Genomic DNA, 22,674 nt, shown 5'->3' with positions numbered 1-22,674 from the left:
TTACGAAACAGTTCAAATGTTACTCCTGCAGTTTGAGTTAAGAAACAGTTCAAATGTTACTCCTGCAGTTTGAGTTACGAAACAGTTCAAATTTTACTTCCACATTTCTGAACATTGTTATTGTTATATAAAACGTTGCTGTTGGGCCGGAAAGCTGGGAAGTAAGCTAACCACCGGCTAGGAACCGTCCAAGAACAATTTTCCCGGCTAATTAGGGAAAGTTAGTCAAAAACTTATTAATTTATCTTTAGTCTAGCTACTTTTCAAACAGTTCCTTTATTCCTGCCCTTACAAAGAACCACACGGCCGCAGTTAAGCCCTGTCTCCCCGTGTCAAAGAACGCACAACAATAGTGTACAGACATTTGAAGCGTTTCTCCAAAACAACGAGCAACTCTCAATGCCAAGTTGTGTTTCACGGGTCGGCGTTCCTTTAAACGGAAGGTTACAGCCTAAAGGGGGGGAGCCTAAAGCAGTGCACACTTGCAGGGCTCTAAAGCAGTGCACACTTGCAGTGCACACTAAAGCAGTGCACACTTGCAGGGAGGTTACAGCCTAAAGCAGTGCACACTTGCAGGGCTCTAAAGCAGTGCACACTTGCAGTGCACACTAAAGCAGTGCACACTTGCAGTGCACACTAAAGCATTGCACACTTGCAGGGAGGCTACAGCCTAAAGCAGTGCACACTAAAGCAGTGCACACTTGCAGGGCTGCTCTAGTCTACCAGAGCAGGGTCGGTGCTAGCTGGGTCGGTGCTAGCTGGGTCGGTGCTAGCTGGGTCGGTGCTAGCTGGGTCGGTGCTAGCTGGGTCGGTGCTAGGCAGGGGTCGGGTGCTAGCTGGGTCGGTGCTAGCTGGGTCGGTGCTAGCTGGGTCGGTGCTAGCTGGGTCGGTGCTAGCTGGGTCGGTGCTAGCTGGGTCGGTGCTAGCTGGGTCGGTGCTAGCTGGGTCGGAGCAGCTGGGTCGGTGCTAGCTGGTCGGGTGCTAGCTGGGTCGGTGCTAGCTGGGTCGGTGCTAGCTGGGTCGGTGCTAGCTGGGTCGGGTGCTAGCTGGGTCGGTGCTAGCTGGGTCGGTGCTAGCTGGGTCGGTGCTAGCGGGTCGGTGCTAGCTGGGTCGGTGCTAGCTGGGTCGGTGCTAGCTGGGTCGGTGCTAGCTGGGGTCGGTGCTAGCTGGGTCGGTGCTAGCTGGGTCGGGTGCTAGCTGGGTCGGTGCTAGCTGGGTCGGTGCTAGCTGGGTCGGTTGCTAGCTGGGTCGGTGCTAGCTGGGTCGGTGCTAGCTGGGTCCGGTGCTAGCTGGGTCGGTGCTAGCTGGGTCGGTGCTAGCTGGGTCGGTGCTAGCTGGGTCGGTGCTAGCTGGGTTAAGGCTAGCTGGGTTAAGCAGATAACTATTTCATTGTAACTTGTAAGCAGATTATCTATTCATTATAATTAGTGCAGCAGTGCTGATGTTATCTTTGCCAATTAATTAATAATTTATACTTTCTTACAATTATACTGATAACGAATTATGTTTATTGTTTATTTCATCTGCATGCCATCTTCAGAGAAGTAGAGAGATAGCAGTATCCAACAACTGTGTCTAACTGTACAGTGTACACTACAAACAGTAAATAGTAATCAGTAGAAAGCAGCAGAAAACAGAGCTGATTGGTGGTAATTAGTTCCCCTCGCACGTCGGCAAAACTTCAGTTTCTGTAACTAGCACGTGACTGGCACGTGTAAATTACGTGACTGGTACGTGACTGGTACGTGACTGGCACGTGTAAATTACGTGACTGGTACGTGACTGGTACGTGACTGGTACTTCAGACAGGTCGAAGTTAACTAAATACAAGGAATTATCACTTTGCTGTACAAATTTTTCCCTTTAATTAACATTGGTTGGGTTTGGTGGTAAAATTCACTTTATAATTCGTCGAACTCTCTCGAATTACAGTGTGCATTTTGCACTTCCCAGTAATAACGAATGTGATGATGAACCATGTCTCATGCTCACCGGCTTTAATGTGTGTCAATCCAACTTGGAAACTGGAACTGGAATGGTTTATTAGGCCCCCCCCCCCTATTAACACAAAACCAAAAGATGACCAAATGGAGGGCTCATTGCTCACCCTTACAGTAACCATGACAACCACTCTTATATCTAATTAGAACTGGTCTTATACCCCCTGGCATTCGTCCCATCATGTACAGGTAAGAGAGTTGGTTTTCTCTTCTCTTAGCAGAACTAACTAAGTTAATTATAACTAACCTGACCTGGAACTAATCTAGTTTTGTCTAGTAGTTCAGCCACCTACCTGCATGATCCTTTATGAGAATGGGACATAGTACAATGTCTATCGCATTGTTTGTAATAATTGCCAATGCAGTGAACAGCGTTTTATACACGGACGTTAAGTCCCGCCCCTACTCCCCCCGGCCCCTGCATGGCTGTCAGTCCTCAGCACTCAGCACTCAGCAGGTCCCGCCCCTACTCCCCCCGGCCCCTAGGTGCCTGGTGGATGGCTGTCAGTCCTCAGCACTCAGCAGGTGATAAGGGAAAGTTGTACAGGTCCCAGGTCCCAATTCCCTTGAGCATTCTCATTAAAGCCTCGTGGGTATTTCTAGATTGTACACAACACGCCTTTCATAATCTAATCATATCAATATTACTATTAGGTGATCAGTGCAATAACGGTAATTAACAAGACTATTAACATGTTTATTAAGTGTTACTTTAATTTACAGCTCGGTATAGACGGCCAGGTAGCGCAGTTATAGACCACGTGCACGGTAATGTATTTCTAAGAAAACAAGTTATACGGTGATCTTAGCATGGTGTTTAATGCTTATCACACGACAATCACTGAGGCATTGAAGGTTATTTAGTTATCAGTTATTTCGGTTATCTTGGCACTGTTCATATTCCTAATATCAAATATGATAAGTAATCATAACCTTAAAATAGACAACGATTTAGAAATCAACCTGAAAACTTCATAAACAATAAACATGGATCGGCTTCCCTCAACAAATTCTGATTCATAAAGTAGCACCGTTGCCAGATATTGTGTGTAGTGTACCCCCCCCCCCCCCCCCCCCCCCCCCCGGCCCCCCAGATATTGTAGCTAACCAACCCACAACTCAAGTGCTGCACTTGATAAAGTTACAGAGCACTTGGTATCGTATTTCTAGAGGTAAGCCAGCTAGCTACTCTTAATTCCGTTACATTGATTGGTTGATGTGGTCAGGGCTAAATTGTAGCATGCTGGATTCAGTTAGCGGGGTATTTTCGCGAATATTAGAAATTACATCGCTATCTCCCACAAATACTAGATTACATCGCTATCTCCCACAAATACTAGATTACATCGCTATCTCCCACAAATACTAGATTACATCGCTATCTCCCACAAATACTAGATTACATCGCTATCTCCCACAAATACTAGATTACATCGCTATCTCCCACAAATACTAGATTACAGCGCTATCCTCCACAAATATTAGATTACATCGCTAATCTCCCACAAATACTAGATTACATCGCTATCTCCCACAAATACTAGATTACATCTCTATCTCCCACAAATACTAGATTACATCGCTATCTCCCACAAATACTAGATTACAGCGCTATCTCCCACAAATACTAGATTACATCGCTATCTCCCACAAATACTAGATTACATCGCTATCTCCCACAAATACTAGATTACATCGCTATCTCCCACAAATACTAGATTACATCGCTATCTCCCACAAATACTAGATTACATCGCTATCTCCCACAAATACTAGATTACATCGCTATCTCCCACAAATACTAGATTACATCGCTATCTCCCACAAATACTAGATTACAGCGCTATCTCCACAAATACTAGATTACATCGCTATCTCCCACAAAATACTAGATTACATCGCTATCTCACACAAATTATTAGATTACATCTCTATCTCCCACAAATACTAGATTACATCGCTATCTCCCACAAATACTAGATTACATCACTATCTCCCACAAATATTAGATTACATCTCTATCTCCCACAAATACTAGATTACATCGCTATCTCCCACAAATACTAGATTACATCGCTATCTCCCACAAATACTAGATTACATCGCTATCTCCCACAAATACTAGATTACATCTCTATCTCCCACAAATACTAGATTACATCGCTATCTCCCACAAATACTAGATTACATCTCTATCTCCCACAAATACTAGATACATCGCTATCTCCCACAAATACTAGATTACATCGCTATCTCCCACAAATACTAGATTACAATCGCTATCTCCCACAAATACTAGGATTACATCGCTATCATCCCATTACAATACACTAGATTACATCGCTATCTCCCACATTACTAGATTACAGCGCTATTCGTCCACTAATACTAGATTACATCGCTATCTCCCACAAATACTTGATTACAAGCGCTATCTCCCACAAAGACGAGATTACAGCGCTATCTCCTCACAAATACTAGAGTTACATCGCCTATCTACCACAAATCTAGATTGACAGCGCTATCGTCCCACAAAGTACGAGATTTCAGCGCGATCTGCCCACAATTACTAGATTACAGTCGGCGATCTCCCACAAATACTAGATTACATCGCTATCGTCCCAAAAATACTAGATTACATCGCTATCTCCCACAGCAAGATACGTAGATTACATTTCGCTATCTCCCACAAATACTAGATTACATCGCTATCTCCCACAAATACTAGATTACATCGCTATCTCCCACAAATACTAGATTACCATCGCTATCTCCCACAATACTAGATTACATCGCTATCTCCCACAAATACTAGATTACATCGCTATCTCCCACAAATACTAGATTACATCGCTATCTCCCACAAATACTAGATTACATCGCTATCCCCACAAATACTAGATTACAGCGCTATCTCCCACAAATACTAGATTACATCGCTATCTCCCACAAATACTAGATTACATCGCTATCTCCCACAAATACTAGATTACATCGCTATCTCCCACAAATACTAGATTACATCGCTATCTCCCACAAATACTAGATTACATCGCTATCTCCCACAAATACTAGATTACATCGCTATCTCCCACAAATACTAGATTACATCGCTATCTCCCACAAATACTAGATTACATCGCTATCTCCCACAAATACTAGATTACATCGCTATCTCCCACAAATACTAGATTACATCGCTATCTCCCACAAATACTAGATTACATCGCTATCTCCCACAAATACTAGATTACATCGCTATCTCCCACAAATACTAGATTACATCGCTATCTCCCACAAATACTAGATTACATCGCTATCTCCCACAAATACTAGATTACATCGCTATCTCCCCCAAATAATGATTACATCTCTATCTCCCACAAATACTAGATTACTCGCTATCTCCCACAAATACTAGATTACATCGCTATCTCCCACAAATACTAGATTACATCGCTATCTCCCACAAATACTAGATTACATCGCTATCTCCCACAAATACTAGATTACAGCGCTATCTCCCACAAATACTAGATTACATCGCTATCTCCCACAAATACTAGATTACAGCGCTATCTCCCACAAATACTAGATTACATCGCTATCTCCCACAAAACTAGATTACATCGCTATCTCCCACAAATACTAGATTACATCGCTATCCTCCCACAAATACTAGATTACATCGCTATCTCCCACAAATACTAGATTACATCGCTATCTCCCACAAATACTAGATTACATCGCTATCTCCCACAAATACTAGATTACATCGCTATCTCCCACAAATACTAGATTACAGCGCTATCTCCCACAAATACTAGATACATCGCTATCTCCACAATACTAGATTACATCGCTATCTCCCACAAATACTAGATTACATCGCTATCTCCCACAAATACTAGATTACAGATCTCCCAATACTTACATCGCTATCTCCCACAAATACTAGATTACATCGCTATCTCCACAAATACTAGATAACATCGCTATCTCCCACAAATATTAGATTACATCGCTATCTCCCACAAATACTAGATTACATCGCTATCTCCCACAAATACTAGATTACATCGCTATCTCCCACAAATATTAGATTACATCGCTATCTCCCACAAATACTAGATTACATCGCTATCTCCACAAATACAAGATTACATCGCTATCTCCCACAAATACTAGATTTCATCGCTATCTCCCACAAATACTAGATTACATCGCTATCTCCCACAAATACTAGATTACAGCGCTATCTCCCACAAATACTAGATTACATCGCTATCTCCCACAAATACAAGATTACATCGCTATCTCCCACAGATACTAGATTACATCGCTATCTCCCACAAATACTAGATTACATCGCTATCTCCCACAAATACTAGATTACATCGCTATCTCCCACAAATACTAGATTACATCGCTATCTCCCACAAATAAGTTAGATTACATCGCTATCTCCCACAAATACTAGATTACATCGCTATCTCCCACAAATACTAGATTACATCGCTATCTCCCACAAATACTAGATTACATCGCTATCTCCCACAAATACTAGATTACATCGCTATCTCCCACAAATACTAGATTACATCGCTATCTCCCACAAATACTAGATTACATCGCTATCTCCCACAAATACTAGATTACATCGCTATCTCCCACAGATACTAGATTACATCGCTATCTCCCACAAATACTAGATTACATCGCTATCTCCCACAAATACTAGATTACATCGCTATCTCCCACAAATACTAGATTACATCGCTATCTCCCACAAATACTAGATTACAGCGCTATCTCCCACAAATACTAGATTACATCGCTATCTCCCACAAATACTAGATTACATCGCTATCTCCCACAAATACTAGATTACATCGCTATCTCCCACAAATACTAGATTACATCGCTATCTCCCACAAATACTAGATTACATCGCTATCTCCCACAAATACTAGATTACATCGCTATCTCCCACAAATACTAGATTACATCGCTATCTCCCACAAATACTAGATTACATCGCTATCTCCCACAAATACTAGATTACATCGCTATCTCCCACAAATACTAGATTACATCGCTATCTCCCACAAATACTAGATTACATCGCTATCTCCACAAATACTAGATTACATCGCTATCTCCCACAAATACTAGATTACATCGCTATCTCCCACAAATACTAGATTACATCGCTATCTCCCACAAATACTAGATTACAGCGCTATCTCCCACAAATACTAGATTACATCGCTATCTCCCACAAATACTAGATTACATCGCTATCTCCCACAAATACTAGATTACAGCGCTATCTCCCACAAATACTAGATTACAGCGCTATCTCCCACAAATACTAGATTACATCGCTATCTCCCACAAATACTAGATTACATCGCTATCTCCCACAAATACTAGATAACATCGCTATCTCCCACAAATATTAGATTACATCGCTATCTCCCACAAATACTAGATTACATCGCTATCTCCCACAAATACTAGATTACATCGCTATCTCCCACAAATATTAGATTACATCGCTATCTCCCACAAATACTAGATTACATCGCTATCTCCCACAAATACTAGATTACATCGCTATCTCCCACAAATATTAGATTACATCGCTATCTCCCACAAATACTAGATTACATCGCTATCTCCCACAAATACTAGATTACATCGCTATCTCCCACAAATACTAGATTACATCGCTATCTCCCACAAATACTAGATTACATCGCTATCTCCCACAAATACTAGATTACATCGCTATCTCCCACAAATACTAGATTACATCGCTATCTCCCACAAATACTAGATTACAGCGCTATCTCCCACAAATACTAGATTACATCGCTATCTCCCACAAATACTAGATTACATCGCTATCTCCCACAGATGGACCGTATGGGTAACGCCAGCGGCGGAGAGACGACAACATCGCCCTCCGTAATGTTTACCTCAGCTACAGGACGATCCCTGTTTGCTACACTCCTCATCAGCTTCGCCACCTTTAACATACGTGGCCTCGGTTCTTGTGACGATCCAGACGACATCCACAGCAAACGGGAGCAACTGGGTACCGATTGTCTACGGTACGGCATAGATATCTGCGCTATTCAGGAGACTAAGGTTGTAAAACCGGATTCTTGCAGTCTTAGCAACGGATACAAACTCTTATTGTTTGAGCAGAAAAATGGCCGGCACTATGGACTCGGTTTTGTTATCAGTCCCCGATTTATTGACTATGTGGTATGCTGGAACAGTATCAGTGATCGAGTAAGCTTTTTGGACCTAGAACTCCCTACAAAATCAGGAAAATTTATCAAATGTAGGGTGGTCAATGTATATGGGCCACACAAGAAACTTGCAGAAAATGATCAACAACTGTTGATTAATTTCTACGGCCAAGTTAGGGACGCTCTAAATGTCCCTGCTAATGTTGAGATATTTGTTTTGGGGGATTTTAATTCAAAGTTGGGAAAAATGACTACTTCAGATAAGGACTTTGGTTTTGGTCGTTTCATGGGTAAACATGGTATGGGTTTGCGCAACGATATGGGGGAAAACTTGTTAGACTTGTTATCAGAATTTGACCTCTTTGCCTCCAACACTGGTTTTTATCATCCTGCTCGACATACGACCACCTACACTGGCTGGAGGAAGGACTGGAGTGCCGGGCGAAATAGTAAAAAGACGATCCCGGTCTATTCTCAGATCGATTTCATCCTGTGTCGGAGTAGGTCGAAGCCAATGCTACAAGATTCTAGATCTTATGCAGGCACTTTGACATACTCTGATCACAGATTTGTTGTCACTAGAGTAGACTTTAAGGACATCTGTCTTTGCTATAAACGCCACTCCAAGTCATCCTTAAAGTTCAACACCTCTGAACTCACCTCGAACCCCACCATTCAGGTGAAATATCGTCAATCCTTAGATGATAACTTAAGTAACACTGTTTCTGCTCTGGATCCAAATTCAGACTTGAATGGCTTACTTGAGTCCATAAAGGATGCTGCAAAATCGTCAATTGGTGTCATCAGACACAGGAAACGTAATCGCAGCGACGATGATGAGGTGAAAAACTTATCTAGCCAGCGTTACTTGTTGAGACAGCAGCTTAATGATAACCAGTCTTTAGACAGAACCTCACTTAGATCATCTATTAACTGCCTCACCAATCAGATCAAGCAGAGACTTTCTAACAAACGATCAGCTGCTGCTGATGCTATCTGTAATACCATCAGTTCAACAACAGATAGTAAGAAAATGTTTGAAGCTGTTCGAACCCTGAACTTACCTAAAGCCCCTTCTAGTATTGGTGTTCATGATGAGAAAGGGTGCAATATTGCAACAGACACTGGTAAAGCTGCCGTAGTTGCTAAGTACCTTGAGCAACAACTTACTCGTGATGAAGCACCTTTAGAACCTTTTGTAGGACCTCCTCGCCCACTAGTTAAGCCATTCACTAGTGAAGAAATCGGATCAGCTGCCAGAAGTCTCAAAAATGGTCGAGCTAACGGCCCAGATGGAATTCCTAACGAGCTTCTCAAGTATTCTACTGGATCAGTACACAGACGTTTTGCAGACATTATCAATAGAAGCTTCGAGACCAATTCCTACCTTGACCCCATTGGACAGGCAAACATTACCCCCTTACAGAAGCCAAATAAGCCCATTGGTCCAGTGAAGAATCTACGACCCCTCACTCTCTCAAATGCTGTTAGAAAGATTCTTTCAATGGCAACCTTGAAGAGAATTGAGAATAAAGTCAATGCCTTCACTGGTCCATGGCAATGTGCTTACAAGCAGGGTAGATCATGTGCTGACATTGTATGGTGCCAGCGTGTGATGTTATCAGTTGTCCAGAGGAAGAGGTGGGAATACCATCGTATGGGGATCGATATGTCTAGTGCCTTTGACACTATACGACGATCTACCATCCTCGATCTTCTTGTTGAGTGTGGCTGTGATGATGACGAAGTCCGTTTGGTAAGACTTTTGCTTTCCAACACCAAGCTCAAAGTCAACATCAACGGTACACTGTCTGCTGAATTCCAGAGTTTTCTCGGTGCATTCCAAGGTGACTGTCTGTCTGGATGTTTGTTCACACTTGTCTTAGCGGGTGCCTTGCGTGACCTCCGTAACAGGCTTGAAACTGAAATGAATAGGCCTAACCCACCTATCACCGATATCGGTCTTCCACTTGACAGTGAGTATGCTGATGATATCGACTTCAATGATGAAGATGAGGACAATTTGAGGGAGCTGTTGCCTATTGCAACAGAAGTCCTTAAAGATTGGAATCTCTTCGTTAACGAAGACAAAACTGATTTCACTCATGTGTACTTAGCTGAAAAGGGAGCTAAAGACGATCAGGGTAAGCCAATTGCAGGGAACGAGCTCTGGAGAAAGAGTATCACGCTTGGCTCCATGCTTTGTAGCAAGGAGGACATCTCTAGAAGGATATGTCTGGGATATGCCGCGTTTAACAAATACAAGAAAGCTTGGAACCATAAGATCCCTCTGAGCAAGAGGCTTCTATTGTATGAGGCTCTGGTAGTATCCGTTTTAATGTACAATTCATCTTGCTGGGCTGCCCCTAAATCAGTATTGGAAAAACTAGATATTGCTCACAGACGTCATCTGCGATCAATTTTGAATTACAAATACCCTCACATCATTTCCAACAAGAACTTGTATAAACGCTGCAATAGCGAACCATTGTCAGCTAAAGTGGCTCGTAGTCGGTGGAGGATGCTCGGACATGTACTGCGTGGGCCTACAGATGGTCCAGCCTATTCGTCGCTTGTTTTTGCTGTTAACACCTTACAGCTTCAAGGGCGGCGTGGAAGACCGCAGTCAAACCTTTTCTCACTGATTCTACACGACCTTAGTGTTCGAAAATTATCGTTAAATAATTTATGTGATTTAAACTATTTAACTTTAATCGCTCAAAATAGAGTTAAATGGAGAAGTATGCAAATTGCATGACTTTTGTGTGAGAAAGATTAGGGGACAGAAATGTTTACTTTGTTTACCATCTGTTTCTTAGAGCTTTTGTTTATATCTCCCACAAATACTAGATTACATCGCTATCTCCCACAAATAAGTTAGATTACATCGCTATCTCCCACAAATACTAGATTACATCGCTATCTCCCACAAATACTAGATTACATCGCTATCTCCCACAAATACTAGATTACATCGCTATCTCCCACAAATACTAGATTACATCGCTATCTCCCACAAATACTAGATTACATCGCTATCTCCCACAAATACTAGATTACATCGCTATCTCCCACAAATACTAGATTACATCGCTATCTCCCACAAATACTAGATTACATCGCTATCTCCCACAAATACTAGATTACAGCGCTATCTCCCACAAATACTAGATTACATCGCTATCTCCCACAAATACTAGATTACATCGCTATCTCCCACAAATACTAGATTACAGCGCTATCTCCCACAAATACTAGATTACAGCGCTATCTCCCACAAATACTAGATAACATCGCTATCTCCCACAAATACTAGATTACATCGCTATCTCCCACAAATACTAGATTACATCGCTATCTCCCACAAATACTAGATTACATCGCTATCTCCCACAAATACTAGATTACATCGCTATCTCCCACAAATACTAGATTACATCGCTATCTCCCACAAATACTAGATTACATCGCTATCTCCCACAAATACTAGATTACATCGCTATCTCCCACAAATACTAGATTACATCGCTATCTCCCACAAATACTAGATTACATCGCTATCTCCCACAAATACTAGATTACAGCGCTATCTCCCACAAATACTAGATTACATCGCTATCTCCCACAAATACTAGATTACATCGCTATCTCCCACAAATACTAGATTACATCGCTATCTCCCACAAATACTAGATTACATCGCTATCTCCCACAAATACTAGATTACATCGCTATCTCCCACAAATACTAGATTACATCGCTATCTCCCACAAATACTAGATTACATCGCTATCTCCCACAAATACTAGATTACATCGCTATCTCCCACAAATACTAGATTACATCGCTATCTCCCACAAATACTAGATTACATCGCTATCTCCCACAAATACTAGATTACATCGCTATCTCCCACAAATACTAGATTACATCGCTATCTCCCACAAATACTAGATTACATCGCTATCTCCCACAAATACTAGATTACAGCGCTATCTCCCACAAATACTAGATTACATCGCTATCTCCCACAAATACTAGATTACATCGCTATCTCCCACAAATACTAGATTACATCGCTATCTCCCACAAATACTAGATTACATCGCTATCTCCCACAAATACTAGATTACATCGCTATCTCCCACAAATACTAGATTACATCGCTATCTCCCACAAATACTAGATTACATCGCTATCTCCCACAAATACTAGATTACATCGCTATCTCCCACAAATACTAGATTACATCGCTATCTCCCACAAATACTAGATTACATCGCTATCTCCCACAAATACTAGATTACATCGCTATCTCCCACAAATACTAGATTACATCGCTATCTCCCACAAATACTAGATTACATCGCTATCTCCCACAAATACTAGATTACATCGCTATCTCCCACAAATACTAGATTACATCGCTATCTCCCACAAATACTAGATTACAGCGCTATCTCCCACAAATACTAGATTACAGCGCTATCTCCCACAAATACTAGATTACAGCGCTATCTCCCACAAATACTAGATTACATCGCTATCTCCCACAAATACTAGATTACAGCATTATCTGTCGGGACAAGAAGATTTAACCACACAGTGGGTTTGAAAACATTTTCCTTGGTCTCTGGCAGTCATATTATTCAAATATTAGTTGATATCCAATGGTTCTCGTGGTTACAAAATTGGCACTTACATATTTGCCATGATTTTGTTGAGGAATTCTCCATCTGACAAGTGGAAGAGGTTGGTGGGTGGCTGGAGCTGCTCAAATGTCCGTGTTAACTGAAAAAGAACACCAGGTGGTAAAGGTAGTAAAGGTGAGAGGTTGTAAAGGTAGCAAAGGTGGTTAAGGTGGTAAAGGTAGTAAAGGTGGTAAAGGTGGTAAAGGTGGTTAAGGTGGTTAAGGTGTTAAAGGTGGTTAAGGTGGTAAAGGTAGTAAAGGTGATAGAGGTAGTAACTTAGTAAAGGTGGTGAAGGTAGTAAAGGTAGTAAAGGTGGTAGAGGTGGTAAAGATGGTAAAGGTGGTAAATAGAGAAATAGGGGGGCTCGCTACATTTTTTACACCATACATAAAAAAAAGGCAAAAGTGTAGTGTAAAAAGTGTAAAACCAAAGTTATGTTCTACCTTTGGAAATGTACTATGTGAAGATTGGAAAATAATATATAATAGGAAAAAAGAAGATTTTTAGAAGTTAATTTGGTTAAGTGTAATTAAAAGTGTAAAATAGTGTAAAATAGTGAAAAATAGTGTAAAATAATGTAAGATAGTGTAAAATAGCGTAAAATAGTGTAAAACAGTGTAATATCTGTCAATATCTGTCTTCAACTCTGAAAATCAGCTAGTTGCAAGTGACGATGAGAAAGCAAGTATCATTAGAGAGTGGTTTAAAAATCACTACAACAGCTCAGACCCTCCTTTGGTACCTTTCACTGGACCCCCACGTCCTCTGAATACTCCTATAACTTCCTTAGAAGTCCAATATGCTGCTTCAAAGTTGAAAAATGGGAAAGCAGTAGGTCCTGATGAGATTCCTAACGAGCTGCTGAAGTACGCACCACCTGTATTCTTCCAGCAATATGCATGTCTCATTAATCGATCATTTGAAGTACATGAGCATGTACCCTCTTTTACGGAAGGGTTTCTAACCCCTCTTCAGAAGCCAGGGAAACCAAAAGGACCTCTAAAGAGCCTCAGACCTCTTTGCCTTCTGAATGGAACTAGGAAACTGCTCTCCTTGATTACCCTACACAGAATTCAAAGGCAAATTGCAGAGTACACAGGACCATGGCAAAATGCCTACAAGGCTGGTCATAGTTGTGCCAATATTGTCTGGACTCAACGAATTCTGATTTCTGTTGTTAAAGAGAAGAGATGGGAGTTCCACAAGATGGGAATCGACATGAGCTCGGCCTTCGATACCATCAAGAGATCAGTTATCCTGGAACTTTTGGCTGATGCTGGTTGTTGTGAGGACGACATTCGTTTGGCGAGATACTTGCTCTCCAACACCAAATTGAGGATAAAAATCAACAACACCATTTCCTTAGAGTTTGAAACATCCGAGGGTTCGTTTCAAGGTGATGCTGCATCTGGTGCATTCTTCACACTGTACTTTGCTGAAGCTTTATACCACTTCCGTGCAGTAGTGATTACCATTCGGCCTAACCCACCGTTCAACCCCGAGACCCTCATGCCTATTGAATGGGAATACGCCGACGATGGCGATTTTGCAGACGAGGATGAGGAAACTCTTAAAGAAATGCTGCCCATATGTAAGGAGATCCTTGAAGAATGGAACCTGTTTGTGAACGAGGACAAAACAGAACATGTCCACTTCTACATTGCAGATAAGGACGAGGTAGACGCCAAGGGTGAACCCGTGAAGAACAGAGAGCCCTGGCGCAACACTATTTCTCTTGGATCCAAGCTCTGCAGTAAGGCTGATATCTCTCGCCGATGCATCCTTGCTTACGTTGCCTTTGAGAAATACAGCAAGGTATGGGCAGAGAAATCCCGCATTTCTCTTCCTGTAAAAATCAAGCTGTATGAAGCATTTGTTACCCCTGTTTTATTATACAACTGTAACAGCTGGGCAGCTCCACAGAACATTATCAATAAAGTTGATGTGTGTCAACGCAAACATCTAAGGCGTATCATCAACATGACCTATCCCCGCATCATCAGCAACAAGGACTTGTATGCTCGTTGCAATGTAACTCCACTCTCAGAGAGAGTTCATAAATCCCGCTGGAAAATGTTTGGGCACATTCTTCGTAGCGACTGCAACTCACCACCACAACTAGCTCTAAATTTTGCTGTTGATAGTATGTCAAATATGAGGGGAAGGATTGGTAGACATCAATGTAATACTTTTAAAACTATTTTAGACGATTTGAATAAAAGAAATATTAATTTGAATAATAGTGACGACTTGACAGACTTAAGGTATTTAGCCTCGAACCGCCAATTGTGGAGAAATTTATTTTAAATTTGATTAGTTCGATAATTTCAGTTTTAAGTTCAATTTTTTGCATAATTTTTGATTTTGATAAGTTCAGTTTTAAGTTCCATTTTTTGTATTTATAGTAAGTTTTCAGTTCTACAAGTCTTTTAAGTAGACTTATCAGGTCTTTAGGATGTTCTCAGTAACTACTTTGGATTTGTGTAAAGTTTGATAATAAAAACAGTGTAAAATAGTGTAAAATAGTGTAAAATAGTGTAAAATAGTAAGACTGCACCATGGCCATACACAAAAAGTGTTCGAGAGTACAATGAATTAAAGATGACAGATTAATAAAGATCTAAGAAAGTGAACAGTTGTCCGCTACTTGTAGAGAATTATTCATGTGGAATGTAGATCAAAGCTAATCTGTACTCAATTAACTCACCCAGATACACAGAGATGAATTGAGGAAGTCGTCACCCATGTTAGAAGCCACTTCTCATGGGGATCCTATCGCTTTAAGTAAACATTTTAACGTTAATGCAGTTATAAGTTCTCGATTCTGGTATCAAGTTGACCGTACAAATTTAATTTAGTTGCTGGAAATTACATTTTAATACTGGGATTGTAGAGATTAAGAAGGAAACTTCGTTTTTTGTTGACTGTTATAAAAAACACGAGTTATTTATAAAACACGAGTTACCAATCTTATAATAAAAGACAATAATCATTTACATCAAAGAAAATACGTTTTACAAATTTAAACACAAATTGAACTCCATACCTGCAACCTCAGGCAGAAATATAAGAGATATTAGAAATAATTAGATCGTACACCTAGAACTTATCATTATACCTAAAGACCTAAACGACTTTAACAAATAATTCAATGTTGAAAATCGCAGAAGATTTAATAACAAATAAGTGGTTTATCGTCGCTATGAATTCTTGGCACCAGAGCGAATTGTAGCTAAAATACATACAGTTAGTGAAATTATCGACATATACCACTTACCAGTCTTGAATGTTTAATAAACTTAACCCTGCACAATGCATCAGAATACTTTGTTTTAAATCTCATTAAAAATCTCTGATCTATATAACTTCACCTTACTCAATAGTTAGAAAAAGAATTGCATCATTAAGGGAAAATACGGGTAATGACCAGAATATGTATCTTTACACACTATACAGTTTATAAAGTTTAAAAAAGATGTTTAAATCGTATTATCATATTAAGAATATAACATAATTTTTGGTTAGTATTTGTATGACTTTTAACTAAAAACGAATAATTTGATCCAATAAATCGTATTGTACATTATACATTAACTTACATAGCTATAGTTTGCGTTAATAACAGTATGATAAAGCACCTAATAAATTCAATTATCAATGATTCCAATTACTTCTCTATAATTTCAAACATAATAATGTATTCACAGTTTTATCAAAATTTTGCAAAATTTACAAAACCCTAACTAAATGAAGTGGTATTTGGTTGGAGCAGCATAGTTGGCAAAACACAAGTCGATGAATTGCTTCAATGCCAGATATCGGAGCTCATCAGGAAACTTTCTTACTGCCAAAGTTAACACCAGTCTATAAAATGAGAGGAATGATAAACATTTCTGGCTGCTTTGATCGCTCTGTTGAATGATACTGATGTAAAGTAAGTCCATGTCTGCATTTGTAACACCTGGTATTATTCTGAGTATTTTACAAGACCGCACAAATGACCTGAATCCGGATGAACCCAACATGGAACCCTTGCGTAGTGTTGACTTCTTCAGGAAGAGAGTGAACAGCTTTCGACAATCTTCAAAGATCAAATAAGGTTTTCTGTCATCCGATATTTCTGGGCCAACAACGGGACAGTACGATTCATCAACTTTATTTTTGAACAGTATATGAAGAGCTCCTTTTAGAGCAGTTTTCTTAACTTTTTCATCAACAGGACTGGGAACAGTCGTTTTCTGCATCAGATCATCATAAATTTCTGAGTCAGTTCTCATGCTTGGAAAACCATTGATTTCTAGTAGAAATGGATTCAAATTTTCATCCAGCAAAATATCAAAGCCTAGCAAGTGAAAGTGTTGGGTGGTGCTAGGCTTGAAATTGTCCATGTTGAGTTGCTCTACTTTTGTTAGAGGTGCAATACAAATCAAAGTCTTGAACACTATGTCTTTGATTGATGTCCATATTTTCTCAGTGTCATGGCCCAATGCCTCCAATGTTTTCATAACTGAGGTCACAGTTCGTTTAGAACCCTCTGATACTTCTTCTGCCCGGTTGAAGTCAGAGCTATATTTGTTCACGGAGTAGTTAGTGAGATGCATGTATGATTTTGCAAGATTTTTTGTGCTTGGTTTTTCATACTTCTCTGTACAAAATCTTGCCAGACCCTCTTTGCACAAATAAGCTTCAAGTGGATCAAGTTTAGAAATGAGGACATACAGTCTCAGATCAAACTTATAGTTTTCAATCAGGAGAGGATTGTGTATATAATTCTGAACTACACAATTACGAGACATTGTTCCTTGGGTAATGTCCATTGGAGATTTGAAGAGATATATGCCATCACCTTGTGATCCTTCATCAGGTTTCAAAATAAAAAACTGAGGATTCTTCGGATCCTTTTGAGTAAAAGCATAATGACAGAAAGCAGCATACTGACTGGGAATAGGCCATGACATTGGTAAGAATGTGAAATGCCCAGGAAAGAGCTCATGCATTAGATTAACCAACTGGCACATGGGACCTTTTCTACAAGCAAACTTCATGGCCGGTATCCTATTTTGCAGTTTAGCTGGAACAGCCTCATCATGTTCACAACCACACCAAAGAAGATCGCATTTTAACTTGCTGTGGGCAGCTAGCAAAAAAGAAGATTCTATTAAATCAACTCTGAATCCTAGCTCTTTCAGAGAATCTGTCAGTAAATAGGAAGGAAGGCTGGTACGGGTCAAGTAAACACGAACCTTCTTCTTCTTAGGTTTTATTGTAGTTGATCGAACCTTAACAGTTCCATTTGTTGAAATAATGTCAACCTCTGCAACTTCTTGAACTTCTTGGACTTGGATTACTGACAATGTCATCAAATTTCTGGAGTGAAAAATTTGTTGAGAACTTAATTGGTTTTAATAACAGCTTACAATTACGAAAACAACAGGCCAACAAATAAACAGTGTTAAAATTACATTATTCGCAGTAAAATTAGTTGAAATCATAGACTATAAACACATAGAGCATGTGTCTGTCATATTCATAAGCCTGAAGTAACCATGGTAACACTAACAGAAGCACTCTAAGAGCCAGAAATTTAAGACATTTTGGTCTGTTAAGTAAATCAATTTTTTAGGGTAGGATCTTGAAAGCGTACAACTTTTGTTACAACACTTTCTCTACAACTCCCTGTTCCAAATCGATTTGATGTAACTGTTTGAAACATTTCAAAATAAGTAAATTAAATACCTAGTTACTACTGATCTTTAAACTTGAGTAACCTGCAGTATCATGGCCAGAGGTTGGAGGCCAAGGAGGTTGTTTTAACCTCTTATTACATAAGAATTGTATTCAAATAAATCTTCAGTGAGGGAAGAAATGTTGTGAGAGTCTCAATATCCCGATTTGGCACCCAGTTATAGTCGGTCATCTACTAATTAGATCACTAAGGGCTAAGATTTGGATAGATGGCTTCTTTAAAGGACTTGGTTGAATAGTGGTCACTGGTATAACTTTTAACTGGAAAATTCAAGGTTGCAGCTTGAGTCCGCCATGTACCATAGATTTATATGGTCTATGCTGTTACAACCTATCTATACACTGAAATTAGGGATAATAATATACAAAATAAAACGCGGTATTATGAAATAAAATGTGTTATTAAAATAACACCCGCACATGGCTCCATCGACTCAGCCAAACAATCAGGATAACATAATTGAAGATTGGATAAAGAGACGCCCTATAAACGTAGGATCCAGAATGTTCATTGGTCCTAAGAGACAACAAAATATATCCAATTATATCAAATGCCATGCAGCAAAAATGAAAGAATAACATCGGAAAGTCAAAAGTCTTCTATGTCAGCATATCACAAGTGATAAAAAGAAAAATTGTCCATTTCATACGACGAAAGCGAAAGACATCAGTATGATTTTCGGCAAACTGCAAACAGTTGACAGTGCTTCAAGAAAATTGCTAACAGTCCAACATAACAGCTGAACAGCAATTCTTATCTGATGAAGAGAGTTTTGATTAATTAGCGAAATAAGTAAAACATGAAACCTTTAAGTAAAGGCTATGGATCAAGGCCAGGTAAATCGACTACTGAGGAGTGCAACAACGTCGTAACAGTGCTGTCGTTCGTTACAATGTCGGACAATTTCTTGTATGGTAAGGCGAGCGCTCGATCTTACCATACACCAAAAAATATTTATACGACAGTATATTATTACCAGATTTCTGACTAAACGAAGGTTGAAAAAAGTATTATTGGATGTGCGACGCGGCCCAGAAGTGCATCGCGCTACAAATTTCTGAAACATGATTAATTGTATAACTTTGCATATGCACCCGGCCATAGCCAGCCCGATGACATAATGTTTTTATGATGGCCGAAGCACGATCAGTATCACTTTTAAATTTTTTTAAATTGCCTTTCAAAAATTAACACTCCTCGGCTATCTTACCTCACGTTGTAGGCCCGCCGCGGCTGCATATCGTTATCATACGTTGTATGACCCGCAGCGCACAAAGTGCACGGCTCCCCCTGTATCGTCGACAGTGGGAGTCACCACGTGGGGGTCACCACGTGATACAAGCATATCACGACTACGTGAAAAGACAACGAGGATCAGTGATCACGACGTGAAACCAAAGTTAAAGGTTTCACCTACTGGATAGTTTGCTCTATCCAGAGCCCTTGCGCTTGCAGTAGCGCGCGCCCGCCCGCCCGGCCTCGAGAAAGCACATGGTTAGGTGAAAAAGCAATTATAGGGTTAAAATATTCCCCTGACGAGATATTGGCAAAAAATTATCTTGATCACGTGATATGACCTTAAAAGCAAGGTTGTCGAATTTCTCTATTAGGGTTAGGATTGACCATTGTTAATGATCTGGCCCGGCGCGCGCTACTTCGTAGCACTTGCCATCGGGCCAACATTTCGAGAAGAAAGCGGCGCGCGCTACTTCGAAGAAATTTAGACCAGTAACATCCGTCAAGGTTAGAATTTTAGCATAGGCTCATGCTTTTGTGATCAGAGGTTGGGAAAGGGTTATGGTTGGGATCAGATACAATTAAAAAAGGTTTTAACATTTAAATAGTCGTTCAGAGCCAGTAGAGAACAGATTGAAAAAGTTCCGTGACAGTGTATAGTGATTAGAGAAAAGACAATTTTTTGAGAAAAGACAATTTTATTATTTATCACCAATTCAATACATAATCAATAAATATATATCCGAATAAATTTGATTTAAAATTAAATGAAACAAGTATGCTAGCAGCTAGCGCGCTTGTATTTAATAAATATTCACGCTGTTAAAAATGGGTCTTACCACACCGCCACTCACATTAGCACAGTTGGTGAACGGACCCAGGCGCTGTTAAGCTTTTATGAGCCCTGGTTGACTGCTGAGAGTGGCGACGGGTCTGACATTAATTTTATTTTAGTTTTTCCTATATTCCAATAAAATTTTAGTTTTGAGTTAAATGATTTTTATGCGATATTTAAGTTGAAGCTGCTTGCAATACATTATTGCTTGAAAATTGTTTAAATATGCTCGCTATACGCTTAATTTTTAGATACCGTATGTATATGTACACATCAGCTCATAATACTAAATAACAATAATAAATAAATTAAAAGCATGAAGAGGTCCAAAACCAGTTCAAGCATGCGACACCAGGATGAATACATTGACATCGGAAGCTGCAAGCTTATTAACGTTTGATTCCACGATGATCCGTTATTATGCAGTCACCTTCAGGCGGTGTCGACGGATCATCCGAAAAGGGTTTTTGACAGGCTGTGCCCTTACCATAATTAAACTGAACCATTGCCTGGTACGATGTAAACATGAGTGGTGGACAAGAGAGCCGCGCAAGCGCTCGCGCCGCGCGTATTTGTGTCGCTCTGACAAATAGCGCTTGAATAATTTAGCTACCAAGACGTAAATCGCGCGTTACGTAAAGTATCATTTTTCCCTTCGGATAAAGCGAACGGTACACTTGACCATTGTTAATGATCTGGCCCGGCGCGCGCTACTTCGTAGCTCTTGCCATCGGGCCAGACCATAGAAAAACGAGGAGTTTTACGGCAGATTTGTGCCGTAGAATGACATTGGCTACGAGATACGTCACGTGACGTGCGCGCGCAACCAATTACAAGGCCAGAATTTGATCACGCTGAAAGTGAGCGCTGTACTCCAAGCGTGACCAAGACGCGCGGTTACGATTGGCCGAAAACTGTGTCACGTGATGCAGCGCGTGATATATTTCAATCAATTGCGACGTCAGATTTGAATCATCTGACATTGTCACATGGTATATCTTAGCACGCGTTGGATCCGTTCTAGAAGAATGTGGATTATTCTAGAAGCTATGTTTCAATCGCTCTGTACTTGGTACGTGTTGTATGCTCGTTATTTTTCCGACGCTACATGTTATTCGCTTGCTGCTCATTGTTGATTCATTCCTCGAAGGACTTCTTATCTATCACTTCTAATCTATCACTTCTTATCTATTACTTCTTATCTATCACTTCTTATCTATCATTTCTTATCTATAATCTTATCTATAATCAGTATCACTCTCAGATCTTGGAGAGCTTGTAATATCAAGCAGCAGTTTATCTAGTTTGTGTTATCTAATCAATTATTATAAATTAAATAATCAATTAAATCCAATGCTTGAATCAATGCAAGTTAGTTTGATGTTAGGTTTTTGTACCGTTGTCAATTGTGTTATACTATTTTAAGCTTCTCTGTGGTTTCATGTGTTTCTTTTGCCCTACCAGCTGTGTCATGACATTAATGCGATGTGATCAGTGATCTCATATTGCAGGAGGTATTTGTGGAGTCTGTTAGCTGGTATTTACTTACATAAGTAAATACCGTAGTTTATCATATGAGCTTCTCTTTTTATTGCATTGCCTGAAGAAGATAATTTACAGTGGTCTTTTGATATTTGTTTTTCGAGCTGGCTTGATACGTTTTGATAATTGTAACACCAATTTGATAATGCTCAAATTTTAAGCGTGAGAACTGAGGGTCCATGATTGGTAATTTGTTGCTGCTTATCAGCTTGCAGAACTGCAGCCTGTTGCTCTTTTGGTATTTAAATCATCAACTTTATTCTTGCCTAATTATTTTCTGCATCAGAATGAAATGGCAACCCAATTTAGATATGGTTTAACTAAAACAGTGTTTCATATTTACGCTTCGAAATTAGAACAT

General features: G+C 40.0%; 2 protein-coding genes across 3 annotated transcripts in view; both read right to left on the bottom strand.

Annotated features, from left to right (window-relative positions):
- The window catches only part of LOC134818235 (girdin-like), a 63,853-nt gene extending 48,112 nt beyond the window's left edge, over nucleotides 1-15,741 (bottom strand). For both annotated transcript variants that reach the window (XM_063827711.1, XM_063827712.1), the window contains exons 1-2: nucleotides 15,662-15,741; nucleotides 12,966-13,054 (exon numbers count right to left, since the gene is read on the bottom strand). In XM_063827711.1, coding sequence (XP_063683781.1) covers nucleotides 12,966-13,054; nucleotides 15,662-15,700 — 128 coding nt within the window. In that variant the 5' untranslated portion in view covers nucleotides 15,701-15,741. The remainder of the gene's footprint in view (nucleotides 1-12,965; nucleotides 13,055-15,661) is intronic.
- A 137-nt stretch (nucleotides 15,742-15,878) lies between these two features.
- LOC134818236 (tubulin polyglutamylase TTLL11-like) lies at nucleotides 15,879-18,384 on the bottom strand. Its single transcript, XM_063827713.1, has one exon. The coding sequence runs from the start codon at nucleotides 18,312-18,314 to the stop codon at nucleotides 16,698-16,700; it is 1,617 nt and encodes a 538-aa protein (XP_063683783.1). The 5' UTR covers nucleotides 18,315-18,384; the 3' UTR covers nucleotides 15,879-16,697.
- Between the last annotated feature and the right edge of the window lie 4,290 nt (nucleotides 18,385-22,674).

This window comes from Bolinopsis microptera, chromosome 7 (assembly GCF_026151205.1).
Source record: "Bolinopsis microptera isolate Bmic1 chromosome 7, MBARI_Bmic_1.0, whole genome shotgun sequence".
NCBI classification, from domain to species: domain Eukaryota; kingdom Metazoa; phylum Ctenophora; class Tentaculata; order Lobata; family Bolinopsidae; genus Bolinopsis; species Bolinopsis microptera.
The sequence above is the reverse complement of the archived record's forward strand: the minus strand, read 5'-3'. Positions and strand labels throughout refer to the sequence as shown.

What these genes read in the sequence shown, in the direction of transcription:
- LOC134818236 (XM_063827713.1), bottom strand. Translation starts at nt 18,314, where the DNA reads ATGACATTGTCAGTAATCCAAGTCCAAGAAGTTCAAGAAGTTGCAGAG.